This window comes from Chenopodium album, chromosome 13 (genome assembly GCF_948465745.1).
Source record: "Chenopodium album chromosome 13, dcCheAlbu1.1, whole genome shotgun sequence".
In the NCBI taxonomy this organism is placed as follows: Eukaryota; Viridiplantae; Streptophyta; class Magnoliopsida; order Caryophyllales; family Amaranthaceae; genus Chenopodium; species Chenopodium album.
The window spans coordinates 491,109-510,139 of record NC_137846.1 but is presented as its reverse complement, the minus strand read 5'-3'; the positions used below and the strand labels follow the sequence as shown (position 1 = coordinate 510,139).

At 32.2% G+C, this 19,031-nt stretch overlaps 3 protein-coding genes across 3 annotated transcripts; 2 read left to right on the top strand and 1 right to left on the bottom strand.

Annotated features, from left to right (window-relative positions):
• The first annotated feature begins 1,791 nt into the window (after positions 1-1,791).
• Positions 1,792-3,503, top strand: LOC145574120 (uncharacterized). Its single transcript, XM_081631859.1, has 2 exons — positions 1,792-2,395; positions 2,551-3,503. Exons 1-2 carry the CDS (start codon positions 1,858-1,860, stop codon positions 2,970-2,972), a joined length of 960 nt encoding a protein of 319 aa, XP_081487985.1. The 5' UTR covers positions 1,792-1,857; the 3' UTR covers positions 2,973-3,503.
• A 3,048-nt stretch (positions 3,504-6,551) lies between these two features.
• Positions 6,552-7,953, top strand: LOC145574119 (uncharacterized). Its single transcript, XM_081631858.1, has 2 exons — positions 6,552-7,180; positions 7,332-7,953. Exons 1-2 carry the CDS (start codon positions 6,643-6,645, stop codon positions 7,751-7,753), a joined length of 960 nt encoding a protein of 319 aa, XP_081487984.1. The 5' UTR covers positions 6,552-6,642; the 3' UTR covers positions 7,754-7,953.
• Positions 7,954-11,239: 3,286 nt separating this feature from the next.
• LOC145574128 (putative gamma-aminobutyrate transaminase 3, mitochondrial) lies at positions 11,240-13,925 on the bottom strand. The gene is made up of 7 exons (XM_081631868.1): positions 13,797-13,925; positions 12,514-12,634; positions 12,349-12,433; positions 12,179-12,251; positions 11,941-12,038; positions 11,593-11,685; positions 11,240-11,481 (listed from the first exon to the last, which is right to left on the bottom strand). Exons 2-7 carry the CDS (start codon positions 12,612-12,614, stop codon positions 11,374-11,376), a joined length of 558 nt encoding a protein of 185 aa, XP_081487994.1. The 5' UTR covers positions 12,615-12,634; positions 13,797-13,925; the 3' UTR covers positions 11,240-11,373.
• Positions 13,926-19,031: the final 5,106 nt, after the last annotated feature.

The window sequence follows — 19,031 nt, the reverse complement described above, 5'->3', positions numbered from 1 at the left end:
CATTTGGGAACATAGTTAATTAGCTATTTGTAGCTATTTCCTGGCAAGAGGATGCAACAAAAAAGAATTCTCCTACCGTCCTTCGAAATAAAAATGAAATTTCTAATTTGAATACCTCTACTTCAGCTACCATAGCCTACCAAGCTAGATAATCACTGACGTAAGAATTATATCCACCAAATTTTACTTTTTTTTCATTAAAAAAAAAAAAGAAAAAGAAAAAGAAAAGTAGTTAAGCTGTATCCTTTGCCTGCGCCCGTTGTGGAATTGAATGTCATGGTCAACGGAAAGAAACAATGTTGACGGAAAGAAATAATGTTTCTGCTTAATTATCATAGGAATAATATGGATTATTAATTGGGAAAGTGACTTTCATTGAAACCAAATTTTAATTCTAGATAGGCACGTGAGAGCTTATTCTGTACCCAATGTACCGTATACCCGGAGTTATTTATTTGCTCATTAATTTTTGGTCATTTAATTTTTGGTCATTTAATTAATGAGCAAAAATCGGTGTATTTAACAAATTCTATAGACATGCTGCTGCATATACAATTCATGATCAAAGAAATATACAAGTATGAAATTCGCTATAATACACTGAGCTATTTATCTTAAATGATACTTTGTACTTCTTATGAGAAATATATTTAGAGAAGCTACAATACCATTCCTCAAAAAAAAAAAAAAAAAAAAAGTTACAATACCCAAAAAAAAATTATTTAGAAAAAATGTAGAGGGCTAAGGGCTTTTAAATTTTACTTTATATTTATTTATTTAAATGAAACACATTTTTGGTGATTTTTATTTAAATTCAATGAGAACAAATTCTAACAAGATCACACATTGTTCCTTATACGTAGATCATTGGTTTGTAGTTAAAGTTCAAGTTAAATAACTCAACTTTGTCCTTGAAACGACAATTTTGATTTTAAACTTTAACTAATTTGATAAAAACGGAACATGAGAGAGATAAAAGGTATAATTAAATACCTCTACCGAGTAGTGTAACATGGAAGCACTCTATATCTTCTAGAAAATCTTCATATTAGTTGCTTTATAAAAACAAGTTAAACAGCATGCATGATGGAGTTCCGTTTAGTTATTACATTACTCAACAATACAATTTCTTTCTTTCTTTCTTTCTTCTATTAGATATCCAATTCATGTCTTCATCTACTAGAATTATTTCAAAAATAACAATTCAAGATCATTTTCACAAAAGATTAAAGAAACAAAGGTGTAACCAGATTAGCTTGACACATCACACAAAACTTTTTCTACAAATTTGAACTCAATCTAATATGAAATTAAAGTTGGTCTTGACATTTAATACAAGTCTACATAATTAGTCTACAATCTGTTGAAACTATGCAAAATGTCATTTTATTAGAACAAAGTGAAAATATTTAAGAGTTTTACTTTTATTATGTTTGGTTGGTATGATTTTCTAGAAAAAAAAAAAATATATGTATAGGATCATTAGTCAACTCTTTCTAAATTAGCTAGCTAATTAATTTCAGCTTTAACCCCTAGCCACCTCTACCTTCACAAGTCACATGACATATGCACATAGCTTATAGCTAGAACACTTTCTTGTACCTTAAAACTTCAAATTAAAAAGTCCATTCAAATTTTCAACTCTAGCTTTTTTAATTTTTTCATTTCTTTAGAACTCTCTAGAGTTAGACTCCTTTGAATTTTATTTTTACATCTTAAACTCTCCCTCTCTTTTTATACCCCCTTATTCGTTACGCTCCTCTCAACACAACATACACATACAATATTATTACACCATAACTTAGCTTCTTTCTCTCTTACATCCCAAGCTCTCAACTTAAGCCAACATCACCTCAAATGGGCACCCTAATCGGGCATGTCTTACCGGGTTTCGGGTTCTTCGCCATTGGATTATGGCACCTCTTTAACAACCTTAGGCTACTAGCTCTTAAAGGACCTTATAAATATAAGTCCCTTCCATGGTTTCCTTCCAACTTCCGTCATGTTCGACACCTCGAACTCTACTTGATCATGATAGGTTGCTTCTCTTCCGTCGCTATGGAACTCTTCATCGGCCCTAACCGCCATCAACCCTTCGACACTGACGGGACTATCCCTTCGAACCACCTTCACAACTTCGAACACTCGTCTATTTCTCTCACTTTTTTTGTATATGCTTTTTTTGCCCTCGCCCTAGACAAGTGGGGCGGCCCTAGTCTCCCTGCCCAGTACGACGTCCTTCAGTTCCTAGCCACCCTCGCATTTGGGCAACAACTACTCCTCTTCCATCTCCATTCCGCTGATCACATGGGCGTCGAAGGCCAGTACCATTGGCTCCTTCAGTTAGTCGTCTTCATTTCTTTGTCCACCACTATCCTAGGCATCGGGTACCAAGGTAACATCAATACACGTGAAATAATTATATTATTGTACTCCCTCCGTCTCTATTTATATATACTTACTACTATGCTTTGAATTGTTAATATGTGTCATGTATGTATATATTACCTTGGTCGATTTTTACTGAACTAAATTTACTTTTATGAGCAGGAAGTTTTGTGATTGCGTTCACAAGGTCCCTTAGCATACTCTACCAAGGAGTATGGCTAATGGTGATGGGGTTCGCTTTGTGGACCCCGAGTTTGATTTCAAAAGGGTGTTTCATGCATATAGAAGAAGGCCATCAAGTGGTAAGGTGTGATGGAAAGGAGTCCCTTCATCGAGCTAAGGCGCTCGTTAACATTCAGTTTAGTTGGTTCTTGATATTGTTGGCTATCTTTGCGGCGTCGTTTTATGTCTTTATGATGAAGATTTATGGGGATAATACGGAGTACAGTCCTATGGCTTTGTCCGATCAAGAGGAAGAAGATGTTGAAGCGCAGAAGATTGGTGGAAATTTCACTGAAACGCGTAGTTTTGTGAGCGGGACTGAGAATAGTAATAATAAGGCCATTTATCATATGGAAAGGTAGACGGGTAACATCTCTACCAGTTCGAATTTAGATGTCACATTACTCAATCAAGTATGTACAAAAGAAATAATGGAATTCTTTTGTGTGTAAATAGTGTTTAGGAAGGTTACTAGTGATGGTGAATATTATTGTGTATAATTTTCGATTTTCTTCATTATTCTTCTTAAGTTTACACTTGAATTACTTTAAGTTGGGTCCCAAAATGTGATTAGTGATGATACTTTTTGGATGTTAGCTTGATATAATCGAAGATTATTGATAGGCTAAACATAAAAGGAAGTTTCGTAAAGTTTGCTGAGGGAAGAAATCAAGAATTACAAGGACGCTTTGTCATCTATTTTTTGGTATCATTTTCTTGGCTTGTAGCTTTCAAGGGTTAGGTTGTACTTTTTTTGTTTTATTTTATTTTATTTTTTTGTTTTGGGGTACAGTTTAAACCAAATTAGGGGTCCATATTATATGCATCGTGTGTTACTCGTACCTTTGTTCTCGAGGCACAAAAAGAATTGTGAGTATATTATGTATCTTGTGTCTTTGGTTCGTTGATACGGAGTACTATACTTGAATTATTGAATAAATTATACATATAAAAAAACCTTTAATGTACTTTTTACTCTGCTTTGTATATTGCTCAGACACTTATTTTAAATTATTGTTTATGTTAATGTCTTATGCATGTGTGTTCATAAACGCATATTAAAAATCACAATTGATATACATGTGCATTTTCTTTCAATCTTTCGTGATCGTTTTTAATCAATGGTAAGATTTTAATATAATTTGCTATGAAATTTATATTGACATTCAAATTCCAATGGTGTGACATTTTATGAATATCAAAATCTAAAAGGTCACTCAGATCCGTAATATATATGTGTTCACCATATTCATCATTTTGACATTCAATATTAGTCACTTAACATGTCAATTTTTCTTAACAATTAGAGCTAATCAACATATTAAAGCTTGAATCATATTATCCTTAAGTAGTATGCATATAGTTAACCTCTTTGACTTAGCTAGGCTTATAATAGATAATTTGCTCAAGTTGATTTGGAATTCTTTCTAATTATATAAAATTGGGATATAAGCTTCTATGACGTATACATATACATACACATCAAAAGCTTATAATGTTGAGCAAAACTAATTGATTATTACTTAACATTTGTCCAAATTCTAATCACTTGAAGGAAACTGATAATTTTCAGTAAAGAAGTGAAGTATATGTTCTCGGTATAACTCCGACCGAGTAATGATATGATGTACTTAAAAAGAAAGTCATAATTACTCATATAATTAAATGTTACTACTTGCACATTTCTTTTAATTTTACCAAAATGTTACTTGTACATTTCTTTTTAAAAAAATGTTACTTGCACAACAGCACAACTGCACAAGTTTTAGTGACATGAATAGGCCAAATAATGACAAACTAACGATGGATGAAAAAAAAATAAAAAATTGTTCTCAACAATAGTTTTTGTTCAAGCATCTTATAATAAATGACATGTTTGACTTTTGATAAATCATTTTGTAATTAAATTAACTAAACCTAGTAGTGCTTAGCTTATTAACGGTTATTAGAGCATGCATCTCCATGACTCCATTAGAAATTCTTCGTCGTACAAATTATTTTTTTTTTTTTTTTTTTTTTTTACTTACATGCTACTTTACTTTGATCAGATTAGGCTAATTGAACATAGTCATGATTGTATATAAGAAGTATATACCATAAATCTAGCCAACTAAATAAGAATCCCCCTATTAACCTTGTGATTTGAAATCAATTAGTCAAATAATGACTACTAATAAATTAATTTAAGTACTTCATACTTCATAGTTCGCACATATAGGAAATAAAATAAAGTTTAATTCATGATATAATTTGCTTCTTATCCAATGGGATTCCATAGTTTTGACCAAAGAAATAAGCAATATAAATACGCTCGAATATGTCACTTGAATATTCTCTAACGTCAAATGTTATCTGTATATATATTTGAATATTCCAGTGACTTAGAATAAGGGTATACATAAACCAAACTGTGTATGCGATTCAAAGATTTGAATAAATGGCAGCTGGCTTATTATCATAATTAATTACTTTTTGAATTTCTTAACCAAAAAAACCTGTTATTGAAGAAAATTGTTTAATACATGAGCATATGTAGAGTAAATAAAGGATACTCTCATTTTAAAAAGGGGTCTCTTATATTCCAAGCAAAGAAATACCATATTTAGAATAAAAGGTTTCTTTTATCAAGAAACATCTTATTTAAAAAAGGGGTCTCTTATAACCCAATCAAAGTAACCCTTGTTTAGAATATAAGATTTCTTTTAATTATATAGATTTAAAAAAAAAAAAAAAAAAAAAAGGATTTGATTTCAGTGATGCTCTTGATCACATTTGTAGTAGTGTGCAAACATTAAAAAGTTTTACTTTTATCTTTTTTTGGTTGGATTCACTTTTTAAGAAAAATATACTCCGATGGGTGAGGTTGATGAGGCGGTTGATTAAAAAATAAAAAAGAATTCGAAGATAACTTTACATTAATAAGTTCGGAATAAAATATTTTTTTTAGGTATGTGCATTCAAATATCGTGTTACATTTTTTCCTTACTTGCAATGCACTATTTATTTTGACACTTATTTTAGAAATATATTAGATTATGTAAATAAACCATTGACAAAATTTTGCCATCAATAAGAAGAATGTAATAAGTAGTGTTTAAGGTGTATAGCTTAATTCATGCATTTATCTAGTCTAAAAGGTGTGATGAAGGTTAAAAAAAAGAGGAAGTGTTATTTTGTCCATGGCTAACCATTAATTTTCTAGTAAGATCAATTAGCAATTCTTTCATATATCATGCGAAAGCATAGTTGTTTAAATCTTACATTTTGCATATGATAACTATTAATGTAATTATTACTCAACGTCTATACCAATCCTTATCCTACTCCTAGAGTCCTAGACAATGCTCAACGGCATCATCTAAAGAAAAGTAGTTAAACTCTATAAGAATTTTCTTTTTTTAAAAAAATTTAACCTCATGTATTATGTATTTCATTATTTAGTTTAAGCTGACCTCACTATTAATATAATAATATAATGTAATACGGAGTAATATTTTCTTTATGTCGAAAATGGGAACTACATAACACTAGGTGTACGATGTAGTGATTACCCTTGAATCGTCATTAGTCTTGGAAATTACATTAATTATGACAAAAATGGGGTTTATTACGATAATTACTCCGTAGTACATTGCTGCTGTAATGTTGTACTCCGTAATATTCATACTTCATATCAAATGACCTTCATTGTGGATTAATGATGAGGTATTATGATTGGATAATTAAAAACCATTTTTTGTTATTTTTGAAATCCTTATCACTCCGTACTACGGAGTACTACAATTATAATATAATGCTCTATCATTGACACTAATCCGTTACAATTGTATTTTTCAAAATAAAACTACACAAATTTTTATAATTAAACTTTCCCTCCCTTTATATATATATATATATTCCCTTATTCCTTTATGTTCCTCTCAACTCAAACACATAAATTATTACACTACACTACACCATAACTTAGCTTATTTCTTTCGTTCTTCCCTAGCTTAGCTTCATTCCTCTCAATTCAAGCCAATACCACCTCAAATGGGCACTCTAGTCGGGCACGTCTTACCGGGTTTCGGGTTCTTTGCCATTGGATTATGGCACCTCTTTAACCACCTTAGGTTACTAGCACTTAACAAAGAACCTAAATACAAGTCCCTTCTATGGTTCCCTTCCAACTTTCCCCATCTTCGATACCTCGAACTCTACTTGATAATGACAGGTTGCTTCTCTTCCATTGCTATGGAGCTCTTCATTGGCCCAAACCGCCATCAGCCCTTCGACACTGACGGGACCATCCCTTCGAACCACCTTCAAAACTTCGAGCACTCCTTCATTTCTCTCACTTTCTTTGTCTATGCGTTTTTTACCCTCGCCCTAGACAAGTGGGGCGGCCCTAGTCTCCCTGCTCAGTACGACGTAATTCAGTTCCTCGCTGTCCTCGCCTTTGGCCAACAACTACTCCTCTTCCATCTCCACTCCGCTGATCACACGGGCGTCGAAGGCCAGTACCATTGGCTCCTTCAATTAGTCATCTTCATTTCTTTGTTCACCACTATCCTTGGCATCGCGTACCAAGGTAATACAAATACACGTATAATTATCATATATTTTCCCTTCATCTCTATTTGTTGTTGCTACTTTGACTTTTTTTATTACATACTATGTACTCAATATGTTTTTTATTATGATTTTTACTAAACTGAAATTGAAATTAATTACGTTAATAGGAAGTTTTGTGATTGCGTTCACAAGATCCCTTAGCATAATCTACCAAGGAGTATGGCAAATGGTGATGGGGATCGCTTTGTGGACCCCGAGCTTGATTTCGAAAGGGTGTTTTATACATGAAGAAGAAGGCCATCAAGTGGTCAAGTGTGATGGAAAGGAGTCCCTTCGTCGTGCAAAGGCGCTCGTAAACATTCAATTTAGTTGGTTTTTAATATTGTTGGCTGTCTTTGCGACGTCATTTTATGTGTTTATGATTAAAATTTATGGGGATAATATGGAGTATAGTCCTATGGCTTTGTTCGATCAAGAGAAAGAAGATGTTGAAGCGCAGAAGATTGGTGGAAAATTTACTGAAACGCATAGTTTTGTGAGTGGGACTGGGAATAGAAATAATAAGGCTATTAATCACATGAAAAGGTAAATGGATACGCAACAACTCTTTCAGTCTGGATTTAGTTGTGATATCTAAAATATGTACCAAAGAAATTATCGAAATCGTTTATGTTGATATTTCTTATGTAAATACATGAACACTCTAGTTTACAAATTGTAAAATAATTGTGCTGTTACTTGTACATGTTATACTGACTGGGATTAGCATACTAATAACGTATAATGAAATCTTTATCAATAATATTATATAGTAGTACGTTTTTCTACAAACATCTTAAAATGATACGCAGTATATAGGTTTGACTATTATTATTTGAATGAACAAGTATAGTTCGGGTAAATTGGAAAAAGGCCAAAATTAGATCATTTTCATTTGTTCAAGCATTTGGTCAATCCGACTCATGACGTCAACAAATTTAAAGCAACCTTTTACCTTTTTTCTTCTTCTTTTTATTTATTTTATTTTATTTATTTATTTGTCTCTAACTTTTAATTTTCTTTTAATTAAGTTGACATCTTTCTTAGTGCTTACTCTATATTACTTTGTATCGGTTAGAGGCCTTAGAGCATCTCTAATAGCAATTCTTCATCCTTTGTCAAACAATAAACGAATGCTATATCATATGAATAATCTTGGGAAAGCTAAGTCTTGACGTACTGAAGATCGAATAATATGATTAGATATTAAAAGAAAATTTAACACACGCTGTACCAGTTATATTGAACACCTCTTATTTCTAGATTATTTTGTTGAAAAATACATAAATACTTTGGTTTTACATATTGCTTTACTTAGGCTGACCATACGAGGTGAAGTGAACATAATAGTAGTTAATAAGATGTTTACTCTAGCCCAATAATTAGGAATTGTTTTGAATTAATTAATCGAATAATGCCTCTGATAAACTAATTAATACGAGTTTTTCGAACATATAACAATCTAAAATTAGATGATATACAAATAATATGTCACCTGAATATTTTAACTTCAAATATATATTATTTTCCTTTGTATGTATTTGACATTTTAATGACTTAGAATAAGGTTTACGTAAACCAAATTATGGATATATAGATGTGATTCAAAGAGTTGAACATAAGGCAGCTGCAGGCTAATTATCAAATTAAAGTTACATTTTTATCACATTTATCGCCTTATCTTTCGAATTGTCTGCGCACGTTATATTCAAAATAATTAAATAGATAAGTTTTCACTCCTAAGTCATAACAACCCCCATAGGAGCATAATGTTATTTTCATTACTACTTTTGGTTTACATTATGTGTAACAATTGTGTATCTTTTGTGAAATATAAAAATTCAATTGTTACACATAATGTGAAAAGAGGTAGTATTATTGTTTTGTCAGTGAATTTGGTTAGTATTTCTAGTACTGCAATTATAGTGAATTAATATTGATCATAATAATATGGAAAGGTATATGTAGATTGAATATTTATCATGTATAACTATCATTATGTTTAAATTTAGCTATTATTTTATCAATTTTAAATTACACTTTCAAGACTAAAAGTGTAAATTCATTTGTTTCTTGAGTTCAATATGGTTCAGATTTTTTTATTAAAAAAAAAAAAAAAAAAAAAAAAAAAAAAAAAAAAAAAAAAAAAAACTCTCTACTAAGGGTAGTGCATGTGAAATACTATATATCTTTAATTTTCGTTTTCAATATTATGTCCTTTATGATCTCCTCTGGTAACTTCAACGTTAACATAGTTAATTTTGTCATAAAAAACTAGCTAGTTGATTAGATAATCCAGTTATAATATAAGTCAACAACCAATCATAAGTTCATAACATAAGAGTTAATTAAGGACAAAAAGTTGATTATACACAATCTCAAATTAAACTTCATATGAGTAACTACATACTGTGAGGATTTATATATTTTTATTAAAAAACTCTTAATAAATCATCCTAGTTGGTACACAATCACATAACACACACACAAAAAAAAAAAAAAAAAAAAAAAAAAAAAAAAAAAAAAAAGACACATTTGCCGAATTGCCGTTTCAAGATCCCATGATAACTTAATTAGTTTTGGTTGATATGTATGCATGACCCCCATCTCATAAAAAAGAATCACATTTTTGTATCACAAATGTAACCAAAAATTATTATTCGTCTAATATTAATATAATCCACTATAGCTGTGTTATGCTTAAAAAAAAGGGCATATTTATATAGTTATTTTGTGTTCTTCTCTTACAAGTTACAACTATTATTTGCTCTTATGTTGAATTGTATTCTACATAGTACTATATATAATTTTCTCTAATTGCATTGTACTCTACATAAGGAAATAAAACTATACATTACTTTCTCTTATTCCATTTTACAATAAATATTGGCTATTTAGCCTGCTTTTCTTACAACTATTATACGAAGTGTATATTATTGTTCATCTAAAACTAATAAAACCACTATATCTATCCTATATTATATGTATGTATGTCTTTTCTTACAAGTTACACCTATTATGCTCTCTTATTATAGTTTTGATTATATATATCTAAGAATTATATCATTAGCAATTTATACGAGTCTTTAATAGGTTAAACTTAAGCAACTTGCTAAGTGGTTAGCAATCTTAGCATGCTCAAATATATTAGTAGTATACTACCAATAGCATAGTCCAATACTCAAAGTAATGGACCAACAAATAGCTAATGGACTAAATACATTGATGGACCAACAGAATTGGATTGAACAATAAACATATGAATATAGCATCAATAATGATGGGCTAGTGTGAAATTAAATGATACGGTTTATAATGGTAACATAATATTTGTAGGAAATGTATTTTGTTGGAACACAACAAGAAAAGGGCCGTTTTGCGACGGAAATAATTCGTCGCAAACTGGCAAAATTCCGTCGCAAAGTGACTTTGCGACGGATTTCCGTCACAGGCATGGCGTCGCTCGAACTTTCGTAGCAAACAGTCCTTTTGTGACGGAATATCCGTCGCAAAACGAATTGCGACGGATTTTGCGACGGAAAGGTAGTTGTAGCTGAAAACAACATTTGCGACGAAAATTCCGTAGCAAGAGGAATCATTTTGCGACGGAATATTCCGTCACAAATTTTGCGACGGAATGTATTTCCGTCGCAAAATGGATTCTTTTGCGACGGAATAGTCCGTCACAAATTTTGCGACGGAATGTAATTCCGTCGCAAAATGAAGTTTTTTGCGACGGATTATTTTCCGTCGCATGTGTGCGACGGAAAATAATGCGTAGCAAAATACTCCATTTTGCGACGGAATTACATTCCGTCGCAAAGTTATTGTAATTTTAATTTTTTTTTTTTTTGTATTTTGTTTTTTTTCCTGGAACCTGTATTCCTGCAATCCTGTTTAATTTTTTTGTATTTTGTTTTGTTTTCCTGGAACCTGTATTCATGCAATCCTGTTTAATAAAATACGTGCATTTAAAATAATTTCAGTCAAAAAGTCCACGCCCTAACATAATTCAAATATATACAACACGTAGCCGTAACTACCAAGTACGGTACATGATATTAACATATAATTAAACAATTATGGTATTCACATTGCACACTGTACCATGGTATCTGTCAAATGTAAGGAATGAAAGGGTAAAGTTCATCAATTCCTTTAAAATGAAAATTAGATATTACACAAGATAAGATGGAAAATTAACGAATTCATTCGAGCAATAATTTTTTTCTTCTTAGGTCTTCCAAGGGCATTGTTGTAGTACCAAACCAGCTTCACCTGCACACAAACAAAAAATTCCCTAACCCTCGTGTCAAGATAACACTCATAAACAAAATAACGCGTATGTTAGCACAAAACTTCACAGAGAACTTACTAGTTACTACTTACCTGAGTATCATTAGCTTCTGATCCACTATTTACAAAAAAGGCTTTTGCCATTTTTCGTGCTGTAAAAGTCTGTAAAAGCTCCTCAGCAAGATCCTGCAGAATTGACCAAATGATTACTATAAACAATTCCTCGAATTGGATGCAGGATGTCAAGAGCACAGAACAAATACCAGGCTTGCTTTCCTAACTTATTAGACCTTGACAAGAACATCAAACAACCTAATATTGAAACTCCAAATCTACAGTCTATGAAAGAGCTCAAGATCAAACTATTAATCATAACATGCTGAGTAAGAACTCAAAAGGTAACATGTTCTGAATGTGAAGAACTCTGTATGCAGCACTTACTAAAGACACTTTGGTAGTTTTATTCCAGAAAGAATGATAGAACGGCAATTTATTCAACTGCGCAGTCGCAGCAGCAACAAGTCGAGCTTCATTTCCTCCTGCAAGTTTCAGTCCAGGCATCAGACATAGTTGCAGCACAACCAACAAAATAGAACTATATATTCGAGGTAACAACAAAATCAGCATAAATGAATGATACTGAGGTATATATCTTCATCATATTAAGATCAATCAGTACCTAAGGCATTGCACCACAGGCCTGCAAGAGAATCAAGATACTTATTGCCATCGATATCATACACGTAGCAACCCTGCAGGAAGAAAATAAGTGTATTAGCACAACAATATAACTTTCAGTCTCTTGAAACTATGATACAGTTAATAGAAGTATGATGAACAAGGATCCACCTCAGACTTATCTATCACCAATGGACCTAATTCGGTTGTTTGCCACCCAGATGTGAAAGGTGCCAACATACCATGCCCTTTGAAGCTAAAACCACAAATAGAGACAGAACTTATGTCAGAGATGTGATCATCTGAATTATGATTAGAAATGAATTACATATATACCATTTCTTGCTTTCTGTAGTTGAGTCTACTGATGCATTACTTGCACTAGCATATCTGGTCAGTTTTGAGGCCCTGGGGGCAGAAATGGCAGCATGTTTCATTGTTTCTGATTTGAACTCGACTGCAGAATCGAAAATGCAGCAAACATTTGTCAGGAGTACATAAGGTACACAAAATGAGCAACTAGCCTAAATAATCCAGTCAATTGTAAAAATCAATTTTATCAAATGAAGCTAACATATATATGTCTGTTTTTTTTTTTTTTTTTTTTTTTTTTTTGACAGAAACAGATATATAATGTTACATGCTATCAAATGGAATAATGTTAACAATGATCATGCAAGTAAACTAAACATTAAGCAAGCATTGCTAATGGACTAATAAGACTCTAAATTTGGCAGGAAGGACTCAAAGACCTTGATGGCCTTAGAGATTGATTGAATGAAATGTTTCATATTCGCGGTATAATCTTCAAAAGAGAGATGATATATATATATGTATAGTGTTTTGAATAAGGGAAATTTCAAGAATTATCCTCAAAAGACAGTGAGATATTATGTCGAAGTATTAATGAACATGATACATTTGATTCTAATTAGTACAAATTTATAAAGCAATTAATGATAGAGTTAGGCAGTAAATGTTGAATTTTGTTGAAGTGTTCAAGTAAATGACAGCTTAGTTTTCTAAGAAAATCTGAATTCATGATTGTCTACTCGTACTAAGGAATTTACTATGCATCATGCATGAACTACTAAAGAGAGCCACATAAAGGCAGACGATACAGTGTGCAATGTGAATACCATAATTGTTTAATTTAAACAAGTTTAAAGCAAGTGATGAAACACATATAATTAACACACAATTACCCACATTCAAATAAACATACATACACTAACATGTATTTTTAAATTAACATATATTTTAAACTAATCTAACATATATTTTAAACTAATCTAACATATATTTTAAACTAAACTAACATACATTATAAACTAACTAACATATATTTTAAACTAAAATAACATACATTATAAACTAATCTAACATATATTTTAAACTAAACTAACATACATTAAACTAATTCTAACATTGCAATATATCTTAAAAATTAAACTAATTCTAACATTGCAATATAAATTAAACTACACTACACTAAACACAAGTAATTAAATAATAAAATTTAGTTACAAATTAAATTAAAAAACATAATTAGAAAAAGTTAGGGTTTACATTAAAATTAAATTGAAAACAAAAACAAAGGGGGATAGTGGAATACTCACCGGGATTTGAGGGTGTTGTGGCGGAAATCCGGCTGCCGGAAGGAGGGTGGTGTGGTGGCTGCACACCGCCGGCGAACGGAGGGGCGTGAGTGGGCTTGAACGGAGGGGGTGGCGTGGGTGGGCGTGAGTGCGCGTGAGTGGGAGTGAACGGAGGGGGTGGGCGTTAGTAGGTGTGAGTGGCCGGATTCCGGTCGTTCCGGTGGCGACAGCGGCGGTGAAGTGGCCGGATTTTCTTTCTCTCTCTACGCTTTCCTCTATCTCTCTCTACGCTTTCCTCTTTCTGTTCTTCGTTTTCTTTTTCTCTCTCCTTCAGCGAAACTTCAGTTTTTTTTAAAAAAATTTAAAAACTTTTTGCGACGGAATTTCCGTCGCAGAATCCGTCGCAAAATGTTTTTTTTTTATTTTTTTTTTAATATTGTTTTGCGACGATTATTTCCGTCGCAAACAAACTTTTGCGAGGGAATAAATTCCGTCGCAAACTTTGCGACGGAATTTCCGTCGCAAAAGTTTGTTTCCGTCGCAAAGTTGCGACGGAATTTATTCCCTCGCAAATTAACCCTTTTTGCGACGGAATTGTAGTCCGTTGCAAGGTTTCCGTCGCAAAATGACCTATTTCTTGTAGTGGAAGTGTTAGTATCAACAACATATAGTTCCTTAAATATATTTGTTTAAGAATATATTTTATTTTTTTTATTTGTGTTTAAAGTGTAGTGTATATATACACTACAAACTAACACTTTGATAATCATCCTATACATTTCTTACTACCATTATCCTTTGCAATTATCATTCTCTTCAAAATGCCTTATTTCAAAGTAACAAAACTTAACAAAACCTTCTTTCTACTACTAACATCAATACTACTTATTATGAGTTGTATTGTGGGAGGTCAAATAGTATTTCAGGTGCCTGGAAGTCACAAAACTATAACTATGGCCTTGAATGCATGTCCAAACTATAGCACATCTCCAACATACATCAAATTGGTAGATAATTTTTATTATGAGCAAGTCGTCATTCCAAAGGAAAAAACTAATATTGTACTACTTGGGCAATGGCATGCCAAGAATAGGACCTCCATCACCTTCAATGGAGGTAGCTTGACCAATCAGAGTACAATGGATTCAGCTACATTTGGTAACAAAGTTCATCCTTTTTGCTCTTATGTATTGTACTATTGTATGTTACATTAGCCTAATGTATTATAATTGCACGATTAATTATATCAAACTTGTTAGTTAGAATTTCCTTTATTTATACAGTAGGAAATAAAATATTTACTGTGTTTTATGTGTCAATTATCTCTTTAGAGTTTACATTAATTGATGATTGTATTATTTGTATATGATTTTTTTTTATTTTTTTATTTTTTATTTTTAATTATGATGGCTAGAGAGTTATTCAATTATTTGCAATGTACAAATGTAGAGTTAAATTTTGGGCTTCAGAAATGGGTTTATATTATGAGTTTAAGTTAAAACTCTTGGCAACAAGCCCATTTGCTGAAAATAAAATAAACGCTTGGTCTAAGTTTGAGTATGGGCTTTTTAATGGGATAGTAAACATTTCTGTTATTATTGAATTATGACTATGAATGATATGGGCTTCTTAGAAGAGTTGCATAATTGTTTACTATTTAGTATGCATAGTAGGATTTCTAATTATTAATAGAATTAATTACCTATAAAAGGAGTATTTTCATTTTAACAATTAAAAATGTTTCTTTTTTTTTTCCAATTTCATTATAGGCGTAGAAGGTGTTGGGTTTGTCGCCAAACATATATCCTTTGTTAACAGTGCTGGCCCGGGAGTTGGATCGGCAGTAGCATTTAGAAGTGTGGCTGACAAAACGGTGTTATACAATTGTACCTTAGATGGCTACCAAGACACTCTCTTTACCCAATTAAATAGGCATTTTTTTCGAGAGTGCAATATCTATGGGACAATAGATTTTGTGTTTGGGTATTCTCATGCAATCCTACAGAACTGTAACCTATTCTTGCGCACTCCCATAACGGGTCAACAAGATGTTATAACGGCGCAAGGAAGGGCTGAAATGAATGACACGAGTGGGATAGTCATTCAAAACTGTATTATCAGTATGGACCCCAATTTACCTGAAAAGACCGGAGGAGGCTACTTAGGTCGACCATGGAAACCGTATTCTACTACAATAGTGATGGAAAGCTATTTAGATACGGTCATCAATCCCGATGGTTGGTTGTCTTGGGAAGGCAACATCACCTCCTTGAACAACACTTATTATGTTGAATACAAGAATATAGGGCCAGGCAGTAGTACTAGTGCAAGAATAAAATGCCCCGGATGCAAAATCTCAATAACTCCAAAGGAAGCCCAAAGGTGGACAGTAAGGAATTTCATCAACGGTACGGAGTGGATTCCTACCGGAGTTCCTTTTTACCCAGACCTAAAAAACTGATATTTATATCTTAATTAATTGTCTTAATTAGATTGATTATTATTATACTAATACAAAATATACAATGTATTACTTGTACAGTAGTTATATGCTTTCTAAAATTTCTATGGTAATGAAAAGTTATGTTGATCGGACTATTGGTTTCATACTTTCATATAATTATAAAGCCTGCTGTTTTTTGCTTTGGGCCCAAGCCCAATTCAACTTAATTATATATTGTGGAATATCAATAGTCATAATCATTTTTTTTTAATGCAAAAGGGAAATACCTCAAAAGGCAAAGTTGAATTATAAGCAGGTTTAATGTTGAAACAAATTAACATTTTTTTTTTTTTTGAGGGGAACAAATTAACATAATTATACACATGTAAGTAAAAAAAATAGAAGATACTAAATAAAGTAATTGATTTTTGACGTAAAAGGCAAAAAAAAAGCTTATTCAAAAGCAGGAAGCATGAGGCATATCAAGTAAAAGTAATGTCCAACTTAAAGAGTGTACGTTACACACAAATTACTCATATAAGGGAGCTTATAACTGATAGTACGTAACATGACTAATTAAGAGTGCAAGGTACACACAAATAAGCCAGGGCAGCTACTTGTTGCAAGGGGGTAATCCCGGCGCATCACAAAGGCATTTATTATTGGTAAAACCAATAGGGCTAAATTGCTTCAAGCGTCGGCCTTTGGGGAACTTACCACATAGCTGGTTGTTGCGGAAATTGACATATCTCAGTTGAAGTTGTCCTAATCGTCTAGGAAGCGAGCCATATAACTCGTTGTAAGACAAGTCAATATAGTTCAACCTCCAAGGTAAGTCGACATGGGTGAAATTAAACTTGAAATGATTATCACTAAGGATGACTCGCTCCATTGGTTTATCACTTGTGAACAAAAATGATGCATCTCCTGTGAATTGGTTGTGGTTCAAATATAACTGGTTAATATTTGCTTGACCCAACGACTTTGGGATTGGACCAGATAGCCCATTTGTATCAAGTCTTAATATTCCAAACTCAATCTTAAATGACCCAAAACATTCCGGAATTGAACCACTAAGTTTGAGCCTGAAATTAATATAGACAAACAACACAAGGTCAATACTTGTATATTTTGTGTTTGTTACAATAAATATATAATATAGTACATTGTAATATAAAAGTAGTTTATAGTTACTCCCTTCGTTTTTTTTAAGTGCCTTATAGTGACATGACACGCATGTCGATGTAAAATTTTGACAAATAATATCTTTAATTATTATTAAATATATATTATAACAATTGAATATTAATTATCTACTCATTGAGACAATACTCACAATACTATATTTTTTCTTATGTATAATTAACAAACATTGGTTAAAATATGTTTACTGAGTAGTGTCAAAATCCCCAATGTACACTAAAAAAAAAAAAACGGAGGGAGTAATACATACAAATACAGAAGTAGTGGTATAAATTTATTTTTATGCACATGTAGGGCTATAAATGCTAATAATGACAAATTGACAATAGTGCAATGCAACTTTGTAAAATTGATTTCTTAAATTATTATTTTATAAATAAACATATGTTATTTATTAAATGAAACATTTTGATCAAACATTGATAAAAAGAATAGGAAAAATTAGAAAAAATAATCCCAACTTTGTCTAATTTGCGTGGAATAATCCCAACTTTTGTTTATACTGGAATAATCCCAACTTTTAGGGGCGCTCTTTTTCTTCAATCCCTACAGTCACCTTACCTACTGTTGCAGGTTAAAGTCCTACGTGGCATATTGTTTTGCTTTTTTTTTTTTAATCTTTTTTTTTTTTATAATTTCCTTTACTTATACCCTTTCCAATTTCTGTTTACCGTTGCTCCCCCTCTCTTTCTTCTTCCCCTGTTCCCAATTTCTCCTCTTCTCCCTTATTTAATCAAATTGCTTGGAGATTAAAAATGGCGAGTGGTAGGTCTTTTCAACGAGGTTCTTGCGGTTCTTCTGCAAACTCAAGGGGTGGATTTTATTATCCAACAACGAAGTGCAGTTGTGGGTTGGACGCGGTGGTGCGAACTGTGAAGAAGGGGCAAAACGTTGGATCCAAGTTTTATGGGTGTCCTAAATGGCCTGTATGTTGTTTAAAACTTATGTAGTTGATAATTTGTTCCTAATTTGTTCCTAATTTGTTCATAATTTAGTTTGATTACAGAATTAGGGTTTGACACAAGATGTGATAATTATCATGTGTATTGGGGTTGTCTGTAGGATACGAGTTGCACTTTTATGAAGTGGATTGAAGCCAGCAATGAGGATGAGCTTCGATATCAAAAGGACACTACTATAGCAGAGATGGAATATCAGAAGACATTGATGGAAGAGAAGATGAAGAAAGTGCAAGGGAGGAAGGAAAAACTGGAGGTGGAAGTGAAAGAATTGAAAAGGGAAGTCAACCATCTTAAGCTTGAGCTTATGCACTGTTCAAGGGCTGAGACAAATTTCTCTAGGACTCTCATAGTTGTTTGTATCTTAGTTGGCATTGTGATGGTGTATTTGAAGTAGGTAGTATTTAGTGGTTTAAGTGTTTGTAAGTGTGACCTTTTATGAGTTATGAAATGAAGTCCTTGTTTTACTAGATGGATATTTGTGTTTGAATTAAGTTTGATATGCAATCATATGACAGGCCCAAAAGTACAGTAAATGAACAAGCAAAATGCAACAACCTGACACATAGCATACATAATTTTTCCATAACTAATTACATGTCAATGTTTACCAAAAGACATAGCCACACTTAGTGACAGATTTGTTTATGG

Bases quoted from the DNA above. Each gene is read 5' to 3' on its own strand.
- LOC145574128 (XM_081631868.1), bottom strand. From the start codon at position 12,614: ATGAAACATGCTGCCATTTCTGCCCCCAGGGCCTCAAAACTGACCAGA. The intron at 12,252-12,348 runs GTGGATCCTTGT...TTCTTCCTGCAG, and splicing joins TGGTGATAGATAAGTCTGAG to GGTTGCTACGTGTATGATAT. The intron at 11,482-11,592 runs GTAAGTAGTAAC...GTTTGTGTGCAG, and splicing joins CAGAAGCTAATGATACTCAG to GTGAAGCTGGTTTGGTACTA.
- LOC145574120 (XM_081631859.1), top strand. From the start codon at position 1,858: ATGGGCACCCTAATCGGGCATGTCTTACCGGGTTTCGGGTTCTTCGCC. The intron at 2,396-2,550 runs GTAACATCAATA...TTTTATGAGCAG, and splicing joins CCTAGGCATCGGGTACCAAG to GAAGTTTTGTGATTGCGTTC.
- LOC145574119 (XM_081631858.1), top strand. From the start codon at position 6,643: ATGGGCACTCTAGTCGGGCACGTCTTACCGGGTTTCGGGTTCTTTGCC. The intron at 7,181-7,331 runs GTAATACAAATA...TTACGTTAATAG, and splicing joins CCTTGGCATCGCGTACCAAG to GAAGTTTTGTGATTGCGTTC.